This window comes from Pan paniscus, chromosome 4 (genome assembly GCF_029289425.2).
Source record: "Pan paniscus chromosome 4, NHGRI_mPanPan1-v2.0_pri, whole genome shotgun sequence".
NCBI lineage: Eukaryota > Metazoa > Chordata > Mammalia > Primates > Hominidae > Pan > Pan paniscus.
Window position 1 is genome coordinate 104,081,313 of NC_073253.2, and position 19,149 is coordinate 104,100,461.

A 19,149-nucleotide genomic window follows, 5' to 3' on the forward strand; every position below is an offset into this window, starting at 1 on the left:
CTTGTAGGAGTTTTATGGATTCAGGTCTTATATTTAAGTCTTTAGTTCTTTTTGAGTTGATTTTTGTGTATGGTCTAAGATAGGGATCCAGTTTCATTCTCTTACATGTGGATATCCAGTTTTCCCAACACTGTTTATTGAAGAGACTATCTTTTCCCTATTGTGTATTCTTGGTGCCCTTGTCAAAGATGAGTTGATTGTATATGTGTGGGTTTATTTTTCTGTGCTCCCTCTATTCTTCCATTGGCCCATGTATCTGTTTTTATGCTAGTATTATATTATTTTGATTAATATACCTTTGGAAATATAGTTTGGAACAAGGAAGTATGATGCCTCCAGCTTTATTCTTTGTAAAGATTGCTTTAGCATTCAGGGTATTTTATGGCTCCATAAGAGGTTTAGGATTTTTTTTTTTCTATTTCAAAATTCTAATGTCATTTTTTATCATTGAAATTTTAATTAGGAATTCTGATAGAATTGCTTTCAATCTGTAGATTGTTTTGGGTGGTATGGATATTTTAATGGTCATTCTTTCAATTCATGAACGTAAGCATATTTTCCATTTATCTGTGCCTTCTTCAACTTCTTTCATCAATATCTTATAGTTTTCAGTGCAAAGACCTTTCACTTTCTTGGTTAAATTTATTCCTATGTATCGTATTATTTTTGATGCTAATTTGGGAGTGCTTTCCTAATTTCTTTTTTGGATAGTTTGTTGTTACTGTATAGAAATGTTACTGATTGTTTTTATACTCCTGGCAGGAAAAGAAATAAATTTTAAAAAAGAAAAAAGAAAAACAAATGTTATTGATCTTTGTATGTTGATTTTTTAATCCTACAATTTTACAGAATTCACTTATTAATTCAGTTTTTTAAAATTGGAGAGTCACAGTTTTCTACATACAAGATTATCGGGGGACCTGCCCCGATAATCACATAGGTTCTTTTCTATTTTCCTAAGCGTCGGCTGGCTTGAGAAATAAAAGGACAGAGTACAAAAGAGAGAAATTTTAAAGTTGGGCATCCAGGGGAGACATCACACATTGGTAGGATCTGTGATGCCCCACAAGCCACAAAAACCAGCAAGTTTTTATTAGGGAGTTTCAAAAGGGGAGGGAGTGTGCGAATAGGTGTGGGTGACAGACAAAAAGTACTTAACAGGGTAATAGAATATCACAAGGCAAGTGGAGGCAGGGCGAGATCACAGGACCACAGGACGGAGGCGAAATTAAAATTGCTAATGAAGTTTTGGGCACCACCGTCATTGATAACATCTTATCAGGAGACAGAGTTTTGAGATCAACCGGTCTGACCAAAATTTATTAGGTGGGAATTTCCTCTTCCTAATAAGCCTGGGAGCGCTATGGGAGACTGGAGTTTATTTCACCCCTGCAGTCTCAACCATAAGAGACAGGTACGCCCCGGGGGGGCCAGTTCAGAGACCTACCCCTAGGTGCGCATTCTCTTTCTGAGGGACGTTCCATGCTGAGAGAAAGAATTCAGCAATATTTCTCCCATTTGGGCTTTTGAAAGAAGAGAAATATGGCTCTGTTCTGCCCGGCTCACCGGCGGTCAGAGTTTAAGGTTATCTCTCTTATTCCCTGAACAATTGCTGTTATCCTGTTCTTTTTTCAGGGTGCCCACATTTCATATTGCTCAAACACACATGCTGTGCAATTTGTGTAGTTAACACAATTATTACAGGGTCCTGGAAGGATATACATCCTCCTCAACTGACAGGATTAAGAGATTAAAGTAAAGACAGGCATAGGAAATCACAAGGGTATTGATTGGGGAAGTGATAAGTGTCCACGAAATCTTTACAATTTATGTTTAGAGATTGCAGTAAAGACAGGCATAAGAAATTACAAAAGTATTAATTTGGGGAACCAATAAATGTCCATAAAATCTTCATAATCCACGTTCTTCTGTCATGGCTTCAGCCAGTTCCTCCGTTTGGGGTCCCTGACTTCCCGCAACACAAGATCCTGTCTATTGTAGACAGTCATACTTTTCTTTCTGATTTGGATTTTTAAAATTTCTTTTTATTGCCTAATTGCTCTGGCTAGGACTTTTAGTATGCCATTAAATGGAAGTGAGAGTGAGCATCCTTTTCTTTTTTCCGATTTTAGAGGAAAAGCTATCAGTTTTTTACCATTGACTATGTTAGCTGTGAGCTTGCCATATCTAGCCTTTATTATGTTGAGATACATTGATTCTATACTTGATTCCTTGAGAATTTTTATCATGAAAGGATGTTGAATTTTGCCCAATACTCTGTGCATATATTGACACGATCATATAAAGTTATTCATTATTCTGTTAATATAATGTGTCAAATACAAAATTATTGATTCGTGTATGTTGAACCATGCTTGCATCCCAGGGATAAATCCCACTTGCCCACTTGGTCATGGTATATGATCCTTTTAATATGTATACAATTTTGTTCCCTAGAATTATATTGAGGATTTTTACATCTGTGTTCATTAGGGATATTGGCTTGTAATTTTTCTTTCCTTTTTTTCCAATTTATTTTTATTTTTTGTAGACATGGTGTCTTCCTGTGTTACCCAGGCTGGTCTTGAACTCCTGGGCTGAAACGGTCCTCTCACCTCAACCTCCCAAAGTGCTGGGATTACAGGCATGAGCCTCTGCACCTGGACAGTTCTTGTTTCTTGTAGTGTCTTTGTCTGGCTTTGCTGTCAGGGTAATACTGGCTTCATAGAATGAATTTGGAAGTGTTCCCTCCTTTTCAGTTTTCTAGAGTAGTTTGAAAAGGACTGATGTCAATTCTTCTATAAATGTATTGTAGAATTCACTAATGAATCAAACAAAGGTCTGGGCTTTTTGATGGGAAGTGCTTGATTACTGATTCAGTCTCCCTGCCTGTTTTAGTCTAGTCAGAATTTCTGTTTCTTCATGATTCAGTCTTGGTAGGTTGTATTTGTTTTTATTCCATAGCACCTTGTTCTTTGCAGACTCCCAGCTCTGTCTCCTCAATTCAGGGATTCCACAGGGTTCTGCCTCAGTTTCTCAATGTTATGGTGGTTTTAGAAACTTTTTTTTTTTAATTCTCAATTCTTAGAGACAATTTAAGTAGCACCAAAGTTTACTGATTCAAACAATTTAGATATTATTCAATAGCAAAACATTTGAGCTTTGCACTTTATTAGAGGTATGTTATTCATAATTGGTTTATGACAACCATGGACTCCATGGTTATTGGTCTCTGAATTTCGTACTTGTAAAAGTTGGGATTCCAACAGGAAAGTGGAACTTACATCATGTAGTTCAATAGACAGGTTTTAATTTTGGGAAAATCTTCAACACTTTTGGAAAAGCTAAAAGGAAACAGGAGAGGGAGAGAGAGTGCAAGAGTGAGAGCCTGCCAGCCTTCTTCCTATTCCTCAACCCTATCAGAAGGTAATTAGCAAGGGACAGCACAGATAAAGGGCTGGGTTTCTAACTGTGAGCAATCAAATGATCCGTACCCTATATCTTGAAGTGTCAGTCTTGGCACTTTATATTTCTCTTCAAAAGAAGAAAAAAATAGTACCCATTTCTTCCATTCTTTAGTATTTTCCTGTCAAAGTTCTCATAAGTTATTATTAATCTATGGTTATTTCTCTTTTCTTAGACTTAATTTTAGCGACTTTATTTCCTTTTTTCTTTAATTAAGTAAGCTCTTCTTTGTTTTATATTTTGTCCTAGAATTTGACTTTATATTATTTGAATATAGTGACTACAGGGTCTTGTTTTTCATATTTTTCTGGGGTGTTTTCACTTGTCTTTTTGTTGTTGTGCTATATTTTATTTCTGTTTCATACGTATTGCATGTGGTGAAGTTTTGTCCCCTCTCTGATTTGATAATATTTTCCTTTTTATAAGTGTTTATCCCATTTTCATATAATATTTAACAGATGGAGTTAGTATCTTTTTTTTTTTTTTTTTTCCCAAGACAGGCTCTTGCTCTGTCACCCAGGCTGGAGTGCAGTGGCAAAGTCATAGCTCACTGTAACCTCAAACTCCTGGGCTTAAGGGAATCTTCCCACCTCAGCCTCCTGAGTAGCTAGGACTATAGAAACAAGCCACCATATCCAGCTAATGTTTAAATTTAAAAACAAAGCTTTTCAAATTTTTGATTAAAAATTTTTTTTTGTAGAGACACTGTCTTGCTACATTGCCCAGGCTACTCTCGAGCTCCTGGCCTCAAATAATCCTCCCACCTTGGCCTCCCCAAACACTGGGATTACAGATATGAGCCACTGCTCCTGGCCTCATTTGTATTTTGTACTTATTTTCAATTATTATTTACTTTTTGTCCTTTGTTAAAATGGATAGTGTTAACTTTCCTTAAAAAGCACTTTTGATAATTCAGGAGGTATAAATAGGCTGCTTATTTAAAAACCTTCACTTGGTTAACTTTAGAAACTTAAGAATTATAAACTCAAATTTATACTTCTTGATACACAAACTTAAGAACTAAAGCTATCTTCTGACTCTTCTATTTGAAAAGTTACTTACACTTCTTTCCGTCAGTCTCTCATTCTTCATTTTTGTTGGTATCCTGTGGAATTTTTGTCTAGTCTAGTAAAATTAAATTATTATCACTTTAATGTTTTGTAGCTCTTTTTTCAATAATGATGATATTTATATTCCGTTTTGCAAATTTTAACAGTGCTTTTTCCTGATTGTATTATTGTTATTTGCCTATGATTAAACTTTTCTAAAATTAAAATTCAGGCATTTTTACTTTTTAATATTTTTTAACCTGTCTATAACTTTCAGCATCAGTGACTTCCTACTGGTAAAATTCAATTGTAAGGAATACTATTAGCAATCAGGTTTCTGTATAATGAAGCGATTTTAAGGTCTTCAAGTGGCCGACAATATTTTGTTTATTAAGTTACAAAGAATTAGCTTGCAGCTGGGTGCAGTAGTTTACGCCTGTAATCTTAGCACTTTGGGAGACTGGCAGGATGATTGATTGAGGCCAGGAGTTTGAGACCAGCCTGTGCAACATGGTGAGACCCTGTCTCTATTTTTTTAAAAAAAGAAAAAGAATTATCTTCCACAAATTATCCTAATAACAATTTATCTATGTCCTAATCATTGCTATGCTGTAACCAAAGAGCTATATCTGCAACGTGCTATATTCCAGTTTTACTGCAAATATAGAAATGTAGCTTTACTTTTGTTTGTTTCTTTGTTAAGCACCTATTAACATTTTACTCTCCTCTCTTTTAACAAATATCCCACCCACCCAGCTAATTCAAGGAATTATATCATCCAAACATCTTTTTGTTTGTGACTTTCGACCATTCCTTTTAGGTCAGTGTTTCATTTGCATTACATGCTGCTCTGCTATTTCTGTTATTTTTTCAGTTGAAGATAGACCTGTTTACTTTTTCTTCACTATCACATTATAATATTGCCTAATTCTGTGTTAAAAAAAAATATTTATGGCTGTGCATGGTGGCTCACACCCGTAATCCCAGCACTTTGGGAGGCTGAGGTGGGAAGATCACTCAAACTCAGGAGTTCAAGACCACCCTGAACAACATAGTGAGACCTTGTCTCTACTAAAAATCAAAATAATTAGCTGGACATAGTGGTGCATGCCTGTAGTCACAGCTCCTTGGAAAGCCGAAGTGGGAGAATCACTTGAGCCTGGGAGGTTGAGTCTGCAGTGAGCCATGATCGTGCCATTGCACTCCAGCCTGGGTGACAGGGTGAGACCCTGTCTCAAAAAAAACTTTTTTAAGTCACTTTTATGGCATGTATTTAATTCATGGTTTTATTCTACATTCCTCCTTCCTTTTTTTCTTTCTTTTTTCCTACTTCTTCCCTCTTTCCCTCCCTCTTGTCTCAAACATCACAATAAATACTCAAAATATTAAACATGGTACCGCCTTCATGGAGCTTCCATTTCAATTGAGGAGACATTATAAAAAACCAAACCACCAATTATACATATAGATAAATAATTGTTTTAAATGCTGAGAAAGAGTAAGACAGAATAGTAAGGATTAGACCTATAGGATATTTAGCTGATTACTAAAGGAAGATATGGAGCTTGCCAGGTGAAGGTGAGGAAGAGCTTCCAGGTAGAGGTAAAAACTTTCAGGAAGAGATTGGAGCTTGCTATGTTCAGCAAACTGAAGAAAGAACAATATTTCTAGCATTTATTTAGCTTGGTAGAGAACAGCAAAACATGAAGTTGGAAGGATAGATTAGCGGATAGATAATGGGAGACATTATAAGTCTTAGAAGGAGTTTGGGCTGGGTGTGGTGGCTCATGCCTGCAATCCCAGAACTTTGGGAGGCCAAAGTGGGTGGATCACTTGAGGCCAGGAATTCGAGACCAGCCTGGGCAAAATGACAAAACCCCGCCTCTACTAAAAATACAAAAATTAGCTGGGCGTAGTGGTTCACACATGTAGTCTCAGCTACTTGGGAGGCTGAGGCACAAGAATCACTTGAACCCAGGAGGTGGAGGTTGTAGTGAGTGGAGATTGCGTCACTGCACTCCAGCCTAGGTGATGGAGCAAGACTCCATCTCAACACGAAAGAAAGGAGTTTGGATTTTTCTTTAAATGAAAAGGAAAGCCAATATAGTGTTTTAAGGGAGACAGTTATATTAATTTTTTAATTATTATTGTATTATTATTATTATTGCTACTTTGAAGAGAATGGATTGGAAAGGAGCATGAGAGTGTACCATTTGGGAGGTGTTGTAATAGTCTAAGCCAGAGGTAATCATAACCTTCAAAGGAGTGGCACTGGAGATGGAGAGAAGAAGATGGATTTGTGATTGACTTTGGAGACAGAATCTGAAAGACTTGCTGATGGATTGTTCATGGAGAAGGGTGTCCTCAGATTCGAAGGAGCTGGGACTTCTGCAGAAACACAGAGAATGTTTATTAGCAGCGTTGGGGTGTTGGGAGTGAGATAGAGCCAGGCTTTTGTTAAAACTAGAAGATGAATGGAAAGTTCTGATAAGAGGTATGAAGAGTTTTCTAATTATAGAGCAAGAGTTCTTGACAATACAGGATTCTATAGATAGTGGCTTGGGTTGGATTAGGAGATACTGAGGACAATATGGGGTTGACAGAGTGGCAATATATGCTTTGAGACCTTGGACTTCCTGTAGTGACTACACTGAACAGGGCTTTTAGGCAGGTTGGGATGTACCATTCTGGGAGAGGAGGGCAATCTGACCCAATTGTGTGGTTTTTTGGCTTGCAAGAAATCTTCTCCCCTAGGCTGCAAGGACTGCTACATAGAATTACAAAAAGTTATTGCTACAAAGCACTTAAAGAATATTTATTTTTTGAAGATACAGCAAGAAGACTGTCTCCTCTCACTTTTTATTTTTTTGTAGCATTAACATTCTGCACATGCCATAGAATATTTCTCCAACTGCATAGTTTGAAGTGAAAATACTAGATGAAAAAGGCAAAGCTACATATATTATAGCCATTTAGTTTATGTTTTTAATCCATGTTTATATAGTTTTATACTGTTTGCATCTTTGTTACATTTTAGATTTTAAAGTAAGGACTACATTAGTTTTAAATTGCTTTGTGGTGTTAAGAGCAAGCTAGTGATTATATTTTCATATTTAAAAGTAAATATGATGGGTTTATAGGCCACACATATGTTCCATGTTCATCATATCATTTCACAACTAAAAATAGTCCCCTCCCTAAATAACTGTTCTCAAAGGTTATTATTTTTTAAAAAACATACAATGCAGTGTATCAAAAACAAGATTGGCAAGTCAGATCCTGGCAACTTAGTATTATGACTAAGAATTTGCTTTCTTTAGGCTATAATTTTGCTTTAGATGCTTATGAAATTTTGATTTTTGATTACATTGGAATATTAACAGAAGGAAAATAATTCTGTTCATTCACAGACCAAAAATAATAGAGTAGAAAATTATTCTTGTCAGTATCTGAAACCAAACTTTGCTCATTTAAAAAATATCTTTTGGATCCACCGTGTCATAGGTCTTCAATATTGTTTCTGAATAGAATATTGAATACTATAGCGAAGAGGATTCCTCTGTTCCTTTTTTTTTTAAAGTATGTGTATGTCAGGAAGTCTAACTAATAAATGATTTGTTCTTCTAGCAGTTTCCATATGCCCACTGATCCCAAACCTACAATTATGTGCCTCTTGCTATTGAGGCAGTGTGTTGTGCCCTTTGGTGTATTGTGCTGGAAGAACTATTGAGATGTAAAGGTATTTGTTAGGAAAAGAATAGGGCTATAGATAGAAATCCATAGAATACCAGTATTCTCACAGGCAACAAAAGAACAGGTACCAAAGATTGAAAAGGAAATTTTAGAAAGGGAGGAAAACAAGCCAGGAATGTTGGAAATAGGAAGCTAAGCGAGCCTCCACGAAAGACAGTTTCAGCATGAAGTTGAGTCAGCAGAGAGAGGCAGGTTAAGATGTGGATGGGACAATGTCTGCTGCATTTGACCATTAGGAACTGAAGACCATAGTGGGACATTAGAATCGTGTGGCAGAGCAATATTTCAGTGTGCTGGAAGACAAATGAGAAGTGAACAAATGAAGACTGCAAGTGTGGACTCTTAAAGAGTCCCCTAATCTTTTTCTTAGTTTTCTGTGTTGTCTGTGATTATAGAATTTTGAAGCATGTGTAGTTGAAGTTGAAGACGTTAAATATGAACCACTCATAGATCTTTGAACAGTTGCCAGAAACCTATTTTTTATATTAATGTAATAATTTACATAAAACTAAATATTTAAAGTTTTGAACTCTTAAAGCACAGCTAAATGGAAACCTTTAATGCAAATGTTAATTTTGTTTCTTTTTTTTTTTTTAAGTCTTGGCTACTTATGATTCAGCAGACAGAACAACTTAGTAGGATAATGAAGACACATGCAGAGGACTTGAACTCTGGACCTTTACACAGGCTCACCATGATGATTAAGGACAAGCAGCAGGTGAAGAAAAGTTACATAGGTGTTCATCAGCAGATAGAGGCAGAGATGATCAAGGTTCGTTTTTCCATATTGAAGTTCTTTCTTGAAATTGTTTTTCAAATTCACAGAAATATTTTACCTTATTTGGCTTTAAAAATTGTTTATTCATCATTTCCCAACAAGAAATAGGTTTATGGTCTCTAATAAGTAATATCTTATTGAACATAAAACATTGATTATAGGATATATTGTGACTGTATATACTCCTATGAAAGAAAAAAGAGGCTCCCAATTAAACTATGACACAAAGCTTTCTTATCACTTAGGATTTTTAGTTTTTATTTACTGAAATAGTTCTTTGAGACTTTTAAAAATAAATTTGTCTTATCTAATACTTTGCATAAATAAAAAAGAAAATACAGGCAGAATTACTTTTGGTATTCTTAAATTTACGTATCCCTCATTTTCCCTACATTCGGAGTCTGTCTCTTCTGAATGACTTTTTTCAAATTATTTTTATTATAGAAATTTGTAAATGTATAAAACAAGAGAGGATAGTAAAATCAACTTCCACCTACCCATCACCTGAATAGTCACCGTTTTTTCTATACTCCTACCCACTTTTTTTTTTTTACATTGGATCATTTTAAAGATATCATTTTATCCATAAATATTTTAGAATGTATAGCTAAAATAAGTGTTCTTGTTAGAAATGTAACTACAGGCCAGATGCGGTACCTCACACCTGTAATCCCAGCACTTTGGGAGGCCGAGGAAGGCGGATCACGAGGTCAGGAGATCAAGACCATCCTGGCTAACAGGGTGAAACCCCGTCTCTACTAAAAATACAAAAAATTAGCTGGGCGTACTGGCGGGCGGCTGTAGTCCCAGCTACTCAGGAGGCTGAGGCAGGAGAATGGCGTGAACCTGGAAGGTGGAGGTTGCAGTGAGCGGAGATCGCACCACTGCACTCTAGCCTGGGCAACAGAGCGAGACTCCGTCTCAAAAAAAAAAAAATGTAACTACAATACCGTTAATTTGCCTAAAAATAATAATTCCTTCATGTTATCGAATACTTTTTGTTGAAATGGTTGTTGTTTAAATGTTTTTTTATAGTTGGTTGGTTTCAATCAGGATCCAGATACCATCTATACCTTGCATTTGAATGATACTTTTAAAAAATATGTAGGTTCTCTTTCCTGCACAGTGTTTAATAAAATGCCATTTATTTATGGAAGAAACTAGGTAATTTGCTCTATATAATTGAATTTCCTTCATATTGGGTTTTTCTGTTAGCATCTTATGATGTGATTTCACATATTCCTTCATCTTTAATTTTTTCTGTAAATTGGAATTTAAATCTAGAGACTTGATAAGATTCTGGCTGCATATTTTGGGCAAGAATACATCATAGGTGGTGGTATACACTTCTTGCAGTTTTATATCAGGAGGTATATAATGTTGATTTATCTTTTTATTATGTGAAACTTGACTAATTGGTTCCAGTGTTGTCAACCTGATCAATCTATTAAAAAAGTTTTCTGGCTGGGTGCGGTGGCTCATGCCTGTAATCCCAGCACTTTGGGAGGCCAAGGTGGGCAGATCGCCTGAGGTCAGGAGTTCAAGACCAGCCTGGGCAACACGGTGAAACCCCGTCTCTACTAAAAATACAAAAATTAGCCAGGTGCGGTGGTGCACGTCTATAACCCCAGCCACTTGGGAGGCTGAGGCATGAGAATTGCTTGAACACTGGAGGCAGAGGCTGCAACGAGCCTAGATCATGCCGCTGCCCTAACAGCCTGGGCAACAGAGCGAGATTCTGTCTCAAAAACAACAACAACAACAACAACAACAACAACAGAAAAAAGTTTGGTATTAGTCTTTTAACAAATAGTTTTACAAAGTTAACCAGTGAGTTTTTTCTTGAATGGAGAATGATTTGAACTCATTTATATTTATATTTTTTGTTTATTCACACAGTGTCATCGTCTGTGTCATCAAGAACATTGGTGATACAGAATTTCTTTAAAAGGTGTTTGAGATTATCTTCCAAGTTGCTGATAACCACTTTTGCAAGGTTTTGATGCTTTCTCTTTCTTAATCTTCTCAAATGGCAAATTTGAAGATTTGTAGACAATATCTGGGACACATATTTTTTCCTTAAATTGCATTTAAATGACTTTTTGACTACAGTCAAGGACTTGCATTTGTTTCATTGTTCCACAGAAATAATATTTTAATTGTTTGTTTAATTACAGAAAACATTTCTGCACATACTAAGTTAATTTTTTTAAATTTTAGATAATGGCAGTGTTATTCTTCGTTTGCACCCCCATCCCCCCTTTTTTTTTGAGTCAAGTTTCAGCCAGGCTGGAGTGCAGTGGTGTGATCTTGGCTCATTGCAACCTCTGCCTCCCAGGTTCAAGCAATTCTTGTGCCTCATCCTCCCGAGTAGCTGGGATTATAGGCATGCGCCACCACAGCCTGGCTCCTTTTTTGGTATTTTTGGTAGAGACAGGGTTTTGCTGTGTTGGCCAGGCTGGTCGTGAATTACTGACCCCAAGTGATCTGCTTGTTTTAGCCTCCCAAAGTGCTGGTTACAGGCGTGAGCCACCGTGCCTGGCCTGATTTGCTATTCTTTTAAAAAAGTTTATTTGTTTTCACATGCTATCGAATTTAGTACTGATTTTTAAAACATACTTGTAGTTTATTTTCTATAGTTGTATATTAAAGAACAACTCTGACCTGTAAGTAGTAAAATACACATCAGTTAATACTTTGGAATTTAAGTTCTTGAGCAATTTAAATTTAAACAATTTAATACATTTATGCATTTTGTTTCTTTGACAGGTTACCAAAACAGAATTGGAGAAGTTAAAATGCAGCTATAGACAATTAATAAAAGAAATGAATTCTGCCAAAGAGAAATATAAAGAAGCTTTAGCTAAAGGTAAGGCAAAATTTTAAAAATTGTTTGCTTAGGTGATTTTTATTCTTACTGTTTGAAAGTTATCTTTGTAAGTAGTGGAATGATTCCATTTAGAGCATTTCACATATAAACAACTCAAAATAAACCCACATTGGCTAATTGTCAAACTGTGTAGTAAGTCTTACTAATTTTCCATTGCTTTAAATGACTCAAAGTATTTTTGAATAGTTCATACTAAATGGAATTATGTAGCATGTGTAATAGAATTGAAGGGATGTTTAAAATTTTCTCTCTTGCATCATATTTACTTATTTAATTACAGAGTGCTTAAGTAAGAAAAATAGGAGTATATTTATTTAGAAACTTTTAAAATCTTCTTTTTTACCTGTATTATTTAAGTCACTAAAACCACATCATTTTATAGCATTATGTTCTCTTTATAGCTTAATTTTATGTGTCTATATTGCCCTAAAATTTTCATAAGAAGTCTTAAAAATAAATGGAAAGAGAAGCATATTATTTATGTTTCAAACAGAGATTTATGGTTATAATTTCTTATTAAGTACTTAGGTGATCTTGTATCTAAATTTTGAAATGTTAGATTTCAGTAAAGATTAAGCATAGTTTATGAACAGAAACTTCTTTGGCTGTTGCTATAATTGGGCAATATTTTCCTTATGTTTAAATGTGCCTAAACCGCTCATATTTATACATTTTTTCTTTATAAAAGTTGGAGGATTTTTCTTTTTGTTTTGTTAATTTTCTTTCTAGCTAAATAAAGCCTTTATTAGAATCTCTATTTTATTTTGGTTCTTAAATTTATCTTTCTCTACATTTTCTCTTTATCTTTTATTTGTTAAACATTCTCGTTATTTTGTCATAGTAAATGAAGTAAACATTTCCTCCATTTGGCTGTATCTTGCACAATGAAAATATTGTTGTTATTCCCAGTACACTAGAAGTGATACTGATTTAAATGCAGTTCTTTCTCTTCTCCTTCCTTTCTCTCTCCTTTTCCCCTCTTCTTTATCTTCTTCCTTCCTCTCCCTTGGTCTCCCTGTTTGTCCCCCTTCTCTCTCTTCCTCCTCCACTTCTTACCCCAACATTTACTTTGTGTCTCCTTCTCTCCCCACTTCCCCCAATTTACTAGGGAAGTTGTATGCATATTCACAGTTTCCTTACTATTTGTCATGTAACTCAGCCAAGACTTTGAGATTATGGTCTCTATTAATGTAGATATATCTTTTGAAATGCTTTTATCTTTAAATTATCTAAATTATTTTAGTGAAGCAAAGAAAGAAATGACAGTGGAAAGAGCACAGGCTTTGGAGTCAGAGAGTCCTGGATTTAAGTTCCAACACTGTGTGATTATTTCATAGATTTTCAAACTTCCTATACCTAATTATTATTCCTTTGTTATTTTAGGAGTGCTTTAGATAACCAAGAAATATTTACTGGGCACTTGCTATGTTTAAGTTACTGAGATTCAAAATAATATTTGCCAGGCATTCAAGGAGCTTACAGTCTGGTTCACTAACTTGAGAACTCCAAGTCTCACTCTCTTGCAAAATTTAGCTTTTTCACAAGGTATCCCTTGCTAAATCATCAAGAATAGTTTAAAAATAACTTTATACATTAAACATTACTTCTTAATCTGTCAAAATAGTTAATTTTATAAAGTTCATTGCTTCATGCCTGGCTAGCATTCTCAAGTTAATTAAATTACATTGCAAATATCCATATCTAACTTCACCCACAGCAACCATATTGTAATCCAGCTATGCTGTGTATTTCGCACTAGGTTTGTATATGTTGGAGAATTATTAGTTAGAAAAAGAAATACATAATTACTTTCAAGTCTTTGATATCTGTTTTTAGTGATATAGTTTATTTTTTTAAAAGCAAAATCTAATTCTGATGTCAAAGTTTTAATTGTTGTACCTAATGCTTATATTAGAAAAGATTATGGAAAATCATTATTCTTTACTCTTGATTCAGATGAAACACCATTTAGTATTGTATTAATAGTTGGAAGGCAACGAGAGAATCTGAAGATCATACTTGTAATAAATTGTAAGAAGTGAATTATTTGAATCTTTTTTTAAAAATTATACAAGCTTAGTTGTCTTTCTAAAGGTATTCATGATAGTATTTTTCTGTTTTCAAGAATTTGATTTCTCACATTAAATCCTACAGAATATATAGTTACTTTTAAAATAAGTACTTTTATATATCCACTTCACACATGAGAGATAGGTAAACTTTTCTTTTATAATCAAAACTGTGTTTATACTCATATTTAAATGAAAAAGTATAAAATTTTATTTTTGAAAAATTTATTTTTCAAACTGCTTCTGTTTTTATGGAAATAGGAGTTTTGTGGAGTTATTTACTCTTTACAAGGATGACGAGCTGTAATGGCAAGTTTTTCCAACATATATAGGCTTTATGTCAGAACCTTAGTTCACCTACATGGGCCAGATTAGGACACTTTTGGAATGGGCCCTAGAGACTGCGGGGTGCTTACAATAGCTACTCAGATATTTGTCTGGCATCCAGAGTCATTACTTTAGACATTGGAAGGTCTTAGAAAAGTTATTTACAATCCCAATCTAACATAGAGCATCCAGTTAGAGAAGACAGGCCTTGGGGAAACAAGGCCTGGAAATAATTCCTATAGTAAGATAAATTCTATATTTGATCAAGAAATGGGTTTGGACTCAAGGGTTCAGTTCCTATAACTGGGAGTTCAGCAGTAGTAGTAGTAGTAAACCAGCAGGAAGGCTGAGTTAATGCTGAAACTACAAACCCCTGACCCCTGCTGTATAAATTAAACTGATATTTTAAATTTTGAATGTTAAAATTTATATACAAAGGAACACTCGTTTATGTTTAGTATAATGTAAAATGTAACATTCATTTGCAATATGAATTTAGCATCATTTTAATTTTCTAAAAATTAAATGCACCTTAAAATAATACACCTTAAACCTTCTAAAATAATACACCTTAAACATTCTAAAAATAATACACCTTAAACATTAAATGTGCATTGCTGTGTGGTATGTTGAGGGAGCACATGTATATTGCATTTTATCTTAAATTGACTTGGACTAATTTGAACATTAGTTGATTGATTATTACTTATAATGCATGCTGAGGACAGCCAAAATAATTTTAACCTATTGAGCTGAAGTTAATAACTTGGAGGTGTTTCTTTTTTTTCCTTCATTGCCTTAACAAACATTTAGATACAAATACCCTTTGATACAAAGAAGTACAAAAGGTAGTAAAAGGATTCCCCCACTGTTACCATCACTACTAAACACATACATATCCACAGCTGTTCATGGCCCATGTCAGTGCCTCTTATAGACGGGAAATACCTTTACTAGATTTAATAAAAATGCAAATGCCTCTAAATGTTCCTTCAGAATAAGTAAGAAGAGCTGACCAAGAAGAAAGAACAATGGGTGAAGAATTGTGGCTCCCACAAATCAGGTGAAGGTAATAGTTTGGGGCTGGCCAAAAATGAAAGGAATCCTAGGTGACTGTCAAATCAAAAGTTAAAAGGAACCAAGTTAGTCCAGGTGGGAAGAGAAGATTTGAGGAGTTAGGCTAGTCAAGTGCCTGTAGGCTGCTTAAGGAAGTCTGCTGTGAGTGAGGAGAAGGGAATGGAAAGTATCTGTAAATATCCAATGGGTTTTTTAAAAAGAATAAGTAGAGCAGGAAGCAGAAAGTAGCCACAGAGAAATTCCTCCTACCCCAACCCCATGCCATTTTCTTTTCTTTTTTTTTTTTTTTTGAGACGGAGCCTCGCTCTGCCTCCCAGGCTGGAGTGCAGTGGCGCGATCTCGGCTCACTGCAAGCTCCGCCTCCCAGATTCACACCATTCTCCTGCCTCAGCCTCTGGAGTAGCTGGGACTACAAGCGCCCGCCATCACGCCTGGCTAATTTTTTGTATTCTTAGTAGAGATGGGGTTTCACTGTGTTAGCCAGGATGGTCTCGATCTCCTGACTTCGTGATCCGCCTGCCTTTGCCTCCCAAACTGCTGGGATTACAGGCGTGAGCCACCGCGTCCGGCCATCCCATGCCATTTTCTAAAAGTAGTTAATCAGATTCTTTATCGGGACTGACTTTAATTTACACAGGTTGAAAAAAATATCTACTCGTCCAGCCCCAACAAGCAGCCTCTCATTTTATTTTTTCCAACCTTTAAAAAAAAATTAAAACAAACGTAGAAATTAGAAGGATGGGACAGTGAATATGCATACTGGATTCAACAAGTATTAACCTTCTGCCACATTGGCAGAATCATTTGAATGTATGTTTCAGGCGTCATATACTCTTGATCGGTAAATGCTTTAGCTTGCATCTGCTGAGAATAAAGACATTCTTCTAAAAAGCCACAATGCAATGATCATTTCTAATAAAATTAACAATAAATAATTCTCTGTTATCATCTAATATCCGGTCCATATTCTGGTCTCCCCAGAATGTCTCTTATACAGGTTGGTGCAAAAGTAATAGCTATTTTCACCATTGAAAATAATGTCAAAAACCACAATTACTTTTGCACCAATCTAATAGTTTTTTTTTTTTTTGTCCATCATTTCCTTCGTTGTTGTTGCTTTGAACCAGGATCTGATCAAAGTAAACATACCACATTTGATTGTTGTGTCTGTAGACTCTTAATCTTTTCATCTAGAACAGTCCTCCTACTTTTTACTCATGACTTTTTTTTTTTCAGGAGTCCAGTTTTCTTGTAAAATTTCTCATATGCTGGATTGTCTGATTGCATTCTCATGACTACTATTTAACTTGTCCCTGATCTATCCCCTATATTTCCTGTAAATTTAAGGATAGTTCTAGAGGCTTGATTAGATTCAGGTCAAACATTTTTGACAGGACTGCTTCATAGATGACGATGTATACTTTATGTTGCATCCTACCAGGAGGCACATAAAGTTGGCTTGTCTTACTCTTAGTGCTCAGTCAAGTTTGATTTCGTAAGTCAAGTAGTGACTGCCAGATCTCTCCATTGTGAAGGTACCTTTACCCCATGTAATTGGTAAGTAACTGCAGAGAGATACATTGGCATGTGTGAATAACGTATCCCCCAACAACCTTCTATCCAATGGCTTGGCATCCATTGATCATCCTTGCCAGTAGCAATATTACGTTAACAGCCCATCGTTTGTAAAATGCCTAGCAGATGACTGGGAAGAGAAAGGAGGGTTGAGGGAAGAAACAGAGAACAGTGTAAAGAGGGAATAAAAAGCTGGAAATGGGAAAACAATTCCAAAAGCTTTGCTGATACCCTTCTCTTTTTACGTTTAACTCTTTCCAAAGTCATGAACTCTTTAAGGTAATGCTGGCTTGAAGCAGTGAGCAAAGAAAGCCTCTTGCTCAGGGCTGTCACTTTACTAGGTAGTGAACGCATTTCAGCTAGAAGTGTTTCTTGACATCAGCATAAAATAACAGGTACTTAAATGCAAAATACACAGATTTTACCTTCCTATTGAAGGTTAAATTCCGAACACGTTTAGTGGGTTAAACACATGGTTAGGTTTAGCCATAAAACAGTTTTGTGAATCCATAAAGCTTGTATCTGCACTAAGTAGTATAAAGGAAATAATATATTTTTAAAAACTTTTAAATTGTATATATTAGGAAATAAATAATACTCTGAGATTTATCTCTTAGGAGACATCGAGAGGTTTGTTGGGGGTTCTGGCAAATATGGGGAATTCAGGTACTGTTTGCCATGATGTGCCTTAACAACTCCCTTTGACTACCATCAATGCTGTTGTTGTTCATGGGAAATAATTCTAATGTGGGTTTTAGTCTGTTAATTAATTTTAAAACCATGAATAGTGAAGGTTTGTGTCAGGAGTAACAAAGTAGTATTTAAGCTGCTGAACCTGCAGTCTGTTTTGTACCATCAGGTGAGAGTGAGAGCCAAGTGGGAGGTCTTTCTGGACCAATGGTGTGCAAAATACTCAGCCTTCCTTTCTTTTTTTCCTGTGTCTTATCAGTGAAGAAGTGATGGATGGTTGTGGGAATAAATTATGTTGTAAGTACCTGGGATTTGTAAGGATTAGTATTTTTGTATGTATTTATATAGATGCTGTTTAGGTCCTTTTTTGAAAATCAACTATTAAAATTATGAGATAACCTGAGAAATTTTACCCAGACAGGATATTTGATATTAAGGAAATCTTGTTATATTATAGCTTTGATAATGAAATTGTAATTTTTTTGATGTTCTCTTTATTTTTGCATTAAATGCAGAAATATTCACAGCTGAAGTGATGTGATATCTGAGGTTTGCTTCAAAATTATCTAAAGAATAGGGAGTAGATAGATAGAAGTATAGATGAAACATGATTGATCATGAATTGATGATCATTCAAACCAGTTGATAGGTACATGGAGATATTGAACAATTCTTTCTACTTTTGTATAGGTTGGAATTTTTCCACAAAAATTATATAAAAATAAAGAATGTCACCATAAGAAATGAAAGAAAACTAGACGTTGGCATAGGCAAGTATTTCATGACCAAAAACTCAAAAGCAAATACAATAAAAACAAAGATAAATAGCTGGGACCTAATTAAACTAAAGAGCTTTTGCACAGCAAAAGGAACAGTCAGCAGAGTAAACAGAGTGGGAGGAAATCTTCACAATCTATACACCTAACAAAGGACTAAAATCCAGAATCTACAACGAATCAGTAAGAAAAAAAACTAACAATCTCATCAAAAAGTGGGCTAAGCACATGAATAGACAATTCTCAAAAGAAGGTATACAAATAGGTAACAAACCTATGAAAAAATGCTCAGCATCACTAATTTTCAGGGAAATGCAAATCAAAACCACAATGTGATACCTCCTTACTCCTGCAAGAATGGCCATAATACAAAAACAAAACAAAACAGAACAAAACAATAGATGTTGGCGTGGATACGGAAATCAGGGAACACTTCTACACGGCTGGTGGGAATGTGAAATAGTACAGCCACTATGGAAAACAGAGTGGAGATTCCTTAAAGAGCTAAAAGTAGAACTACCATTTGATCCAGCAATCCCACTACTGGGTATCCACCCAGAGGAAAAGAAGTCATATGAAAAAGATACATGCACATGCATGTTTATAGCAGCACAATTCACAATTGCAAAATCGTGGAACCAACCCAAATGTCCATCTATAAACAAGTGGATAAAGAAACTGTGGTGTATATAAGAGTGTA

At 35.3% G+C, this 19,149-nt stretch overlaps 1 protein-coding gene across 14 annotated transcripts in view; it reads left to right on the plus strand.

The window, feature by feature from the left end:
- The window catches only part of FER (FER tyrosine kinase), a 451,402-nt gene that overhangs the window by 80,815 nt on the left and 351,438 nt on the right, over window positions 1-19,149 (plus strand). For all 14 annotated transcript variants that reach the window (XR_010112214.1, XR_008625417.2, XR_008625418.2 and 11 more), the window contains 2 exons: window positions 8,866-9,039; window positions 11,815-11,914. Coding sequence is in view for 10 of the 14 variants with exons in the window: in XM_063604586.1 (XP_063460656.1) it covers window positions 8,866-9,039; window positions 11,815-11,914 (274 nt within the window). In the remaining 4 variants the exon portion in view is untranslated. The remainder of the gene's footprint in view (window positions 1-8,865; window positions 9,040-11,814; window positions 11,915-19,149) is intronic.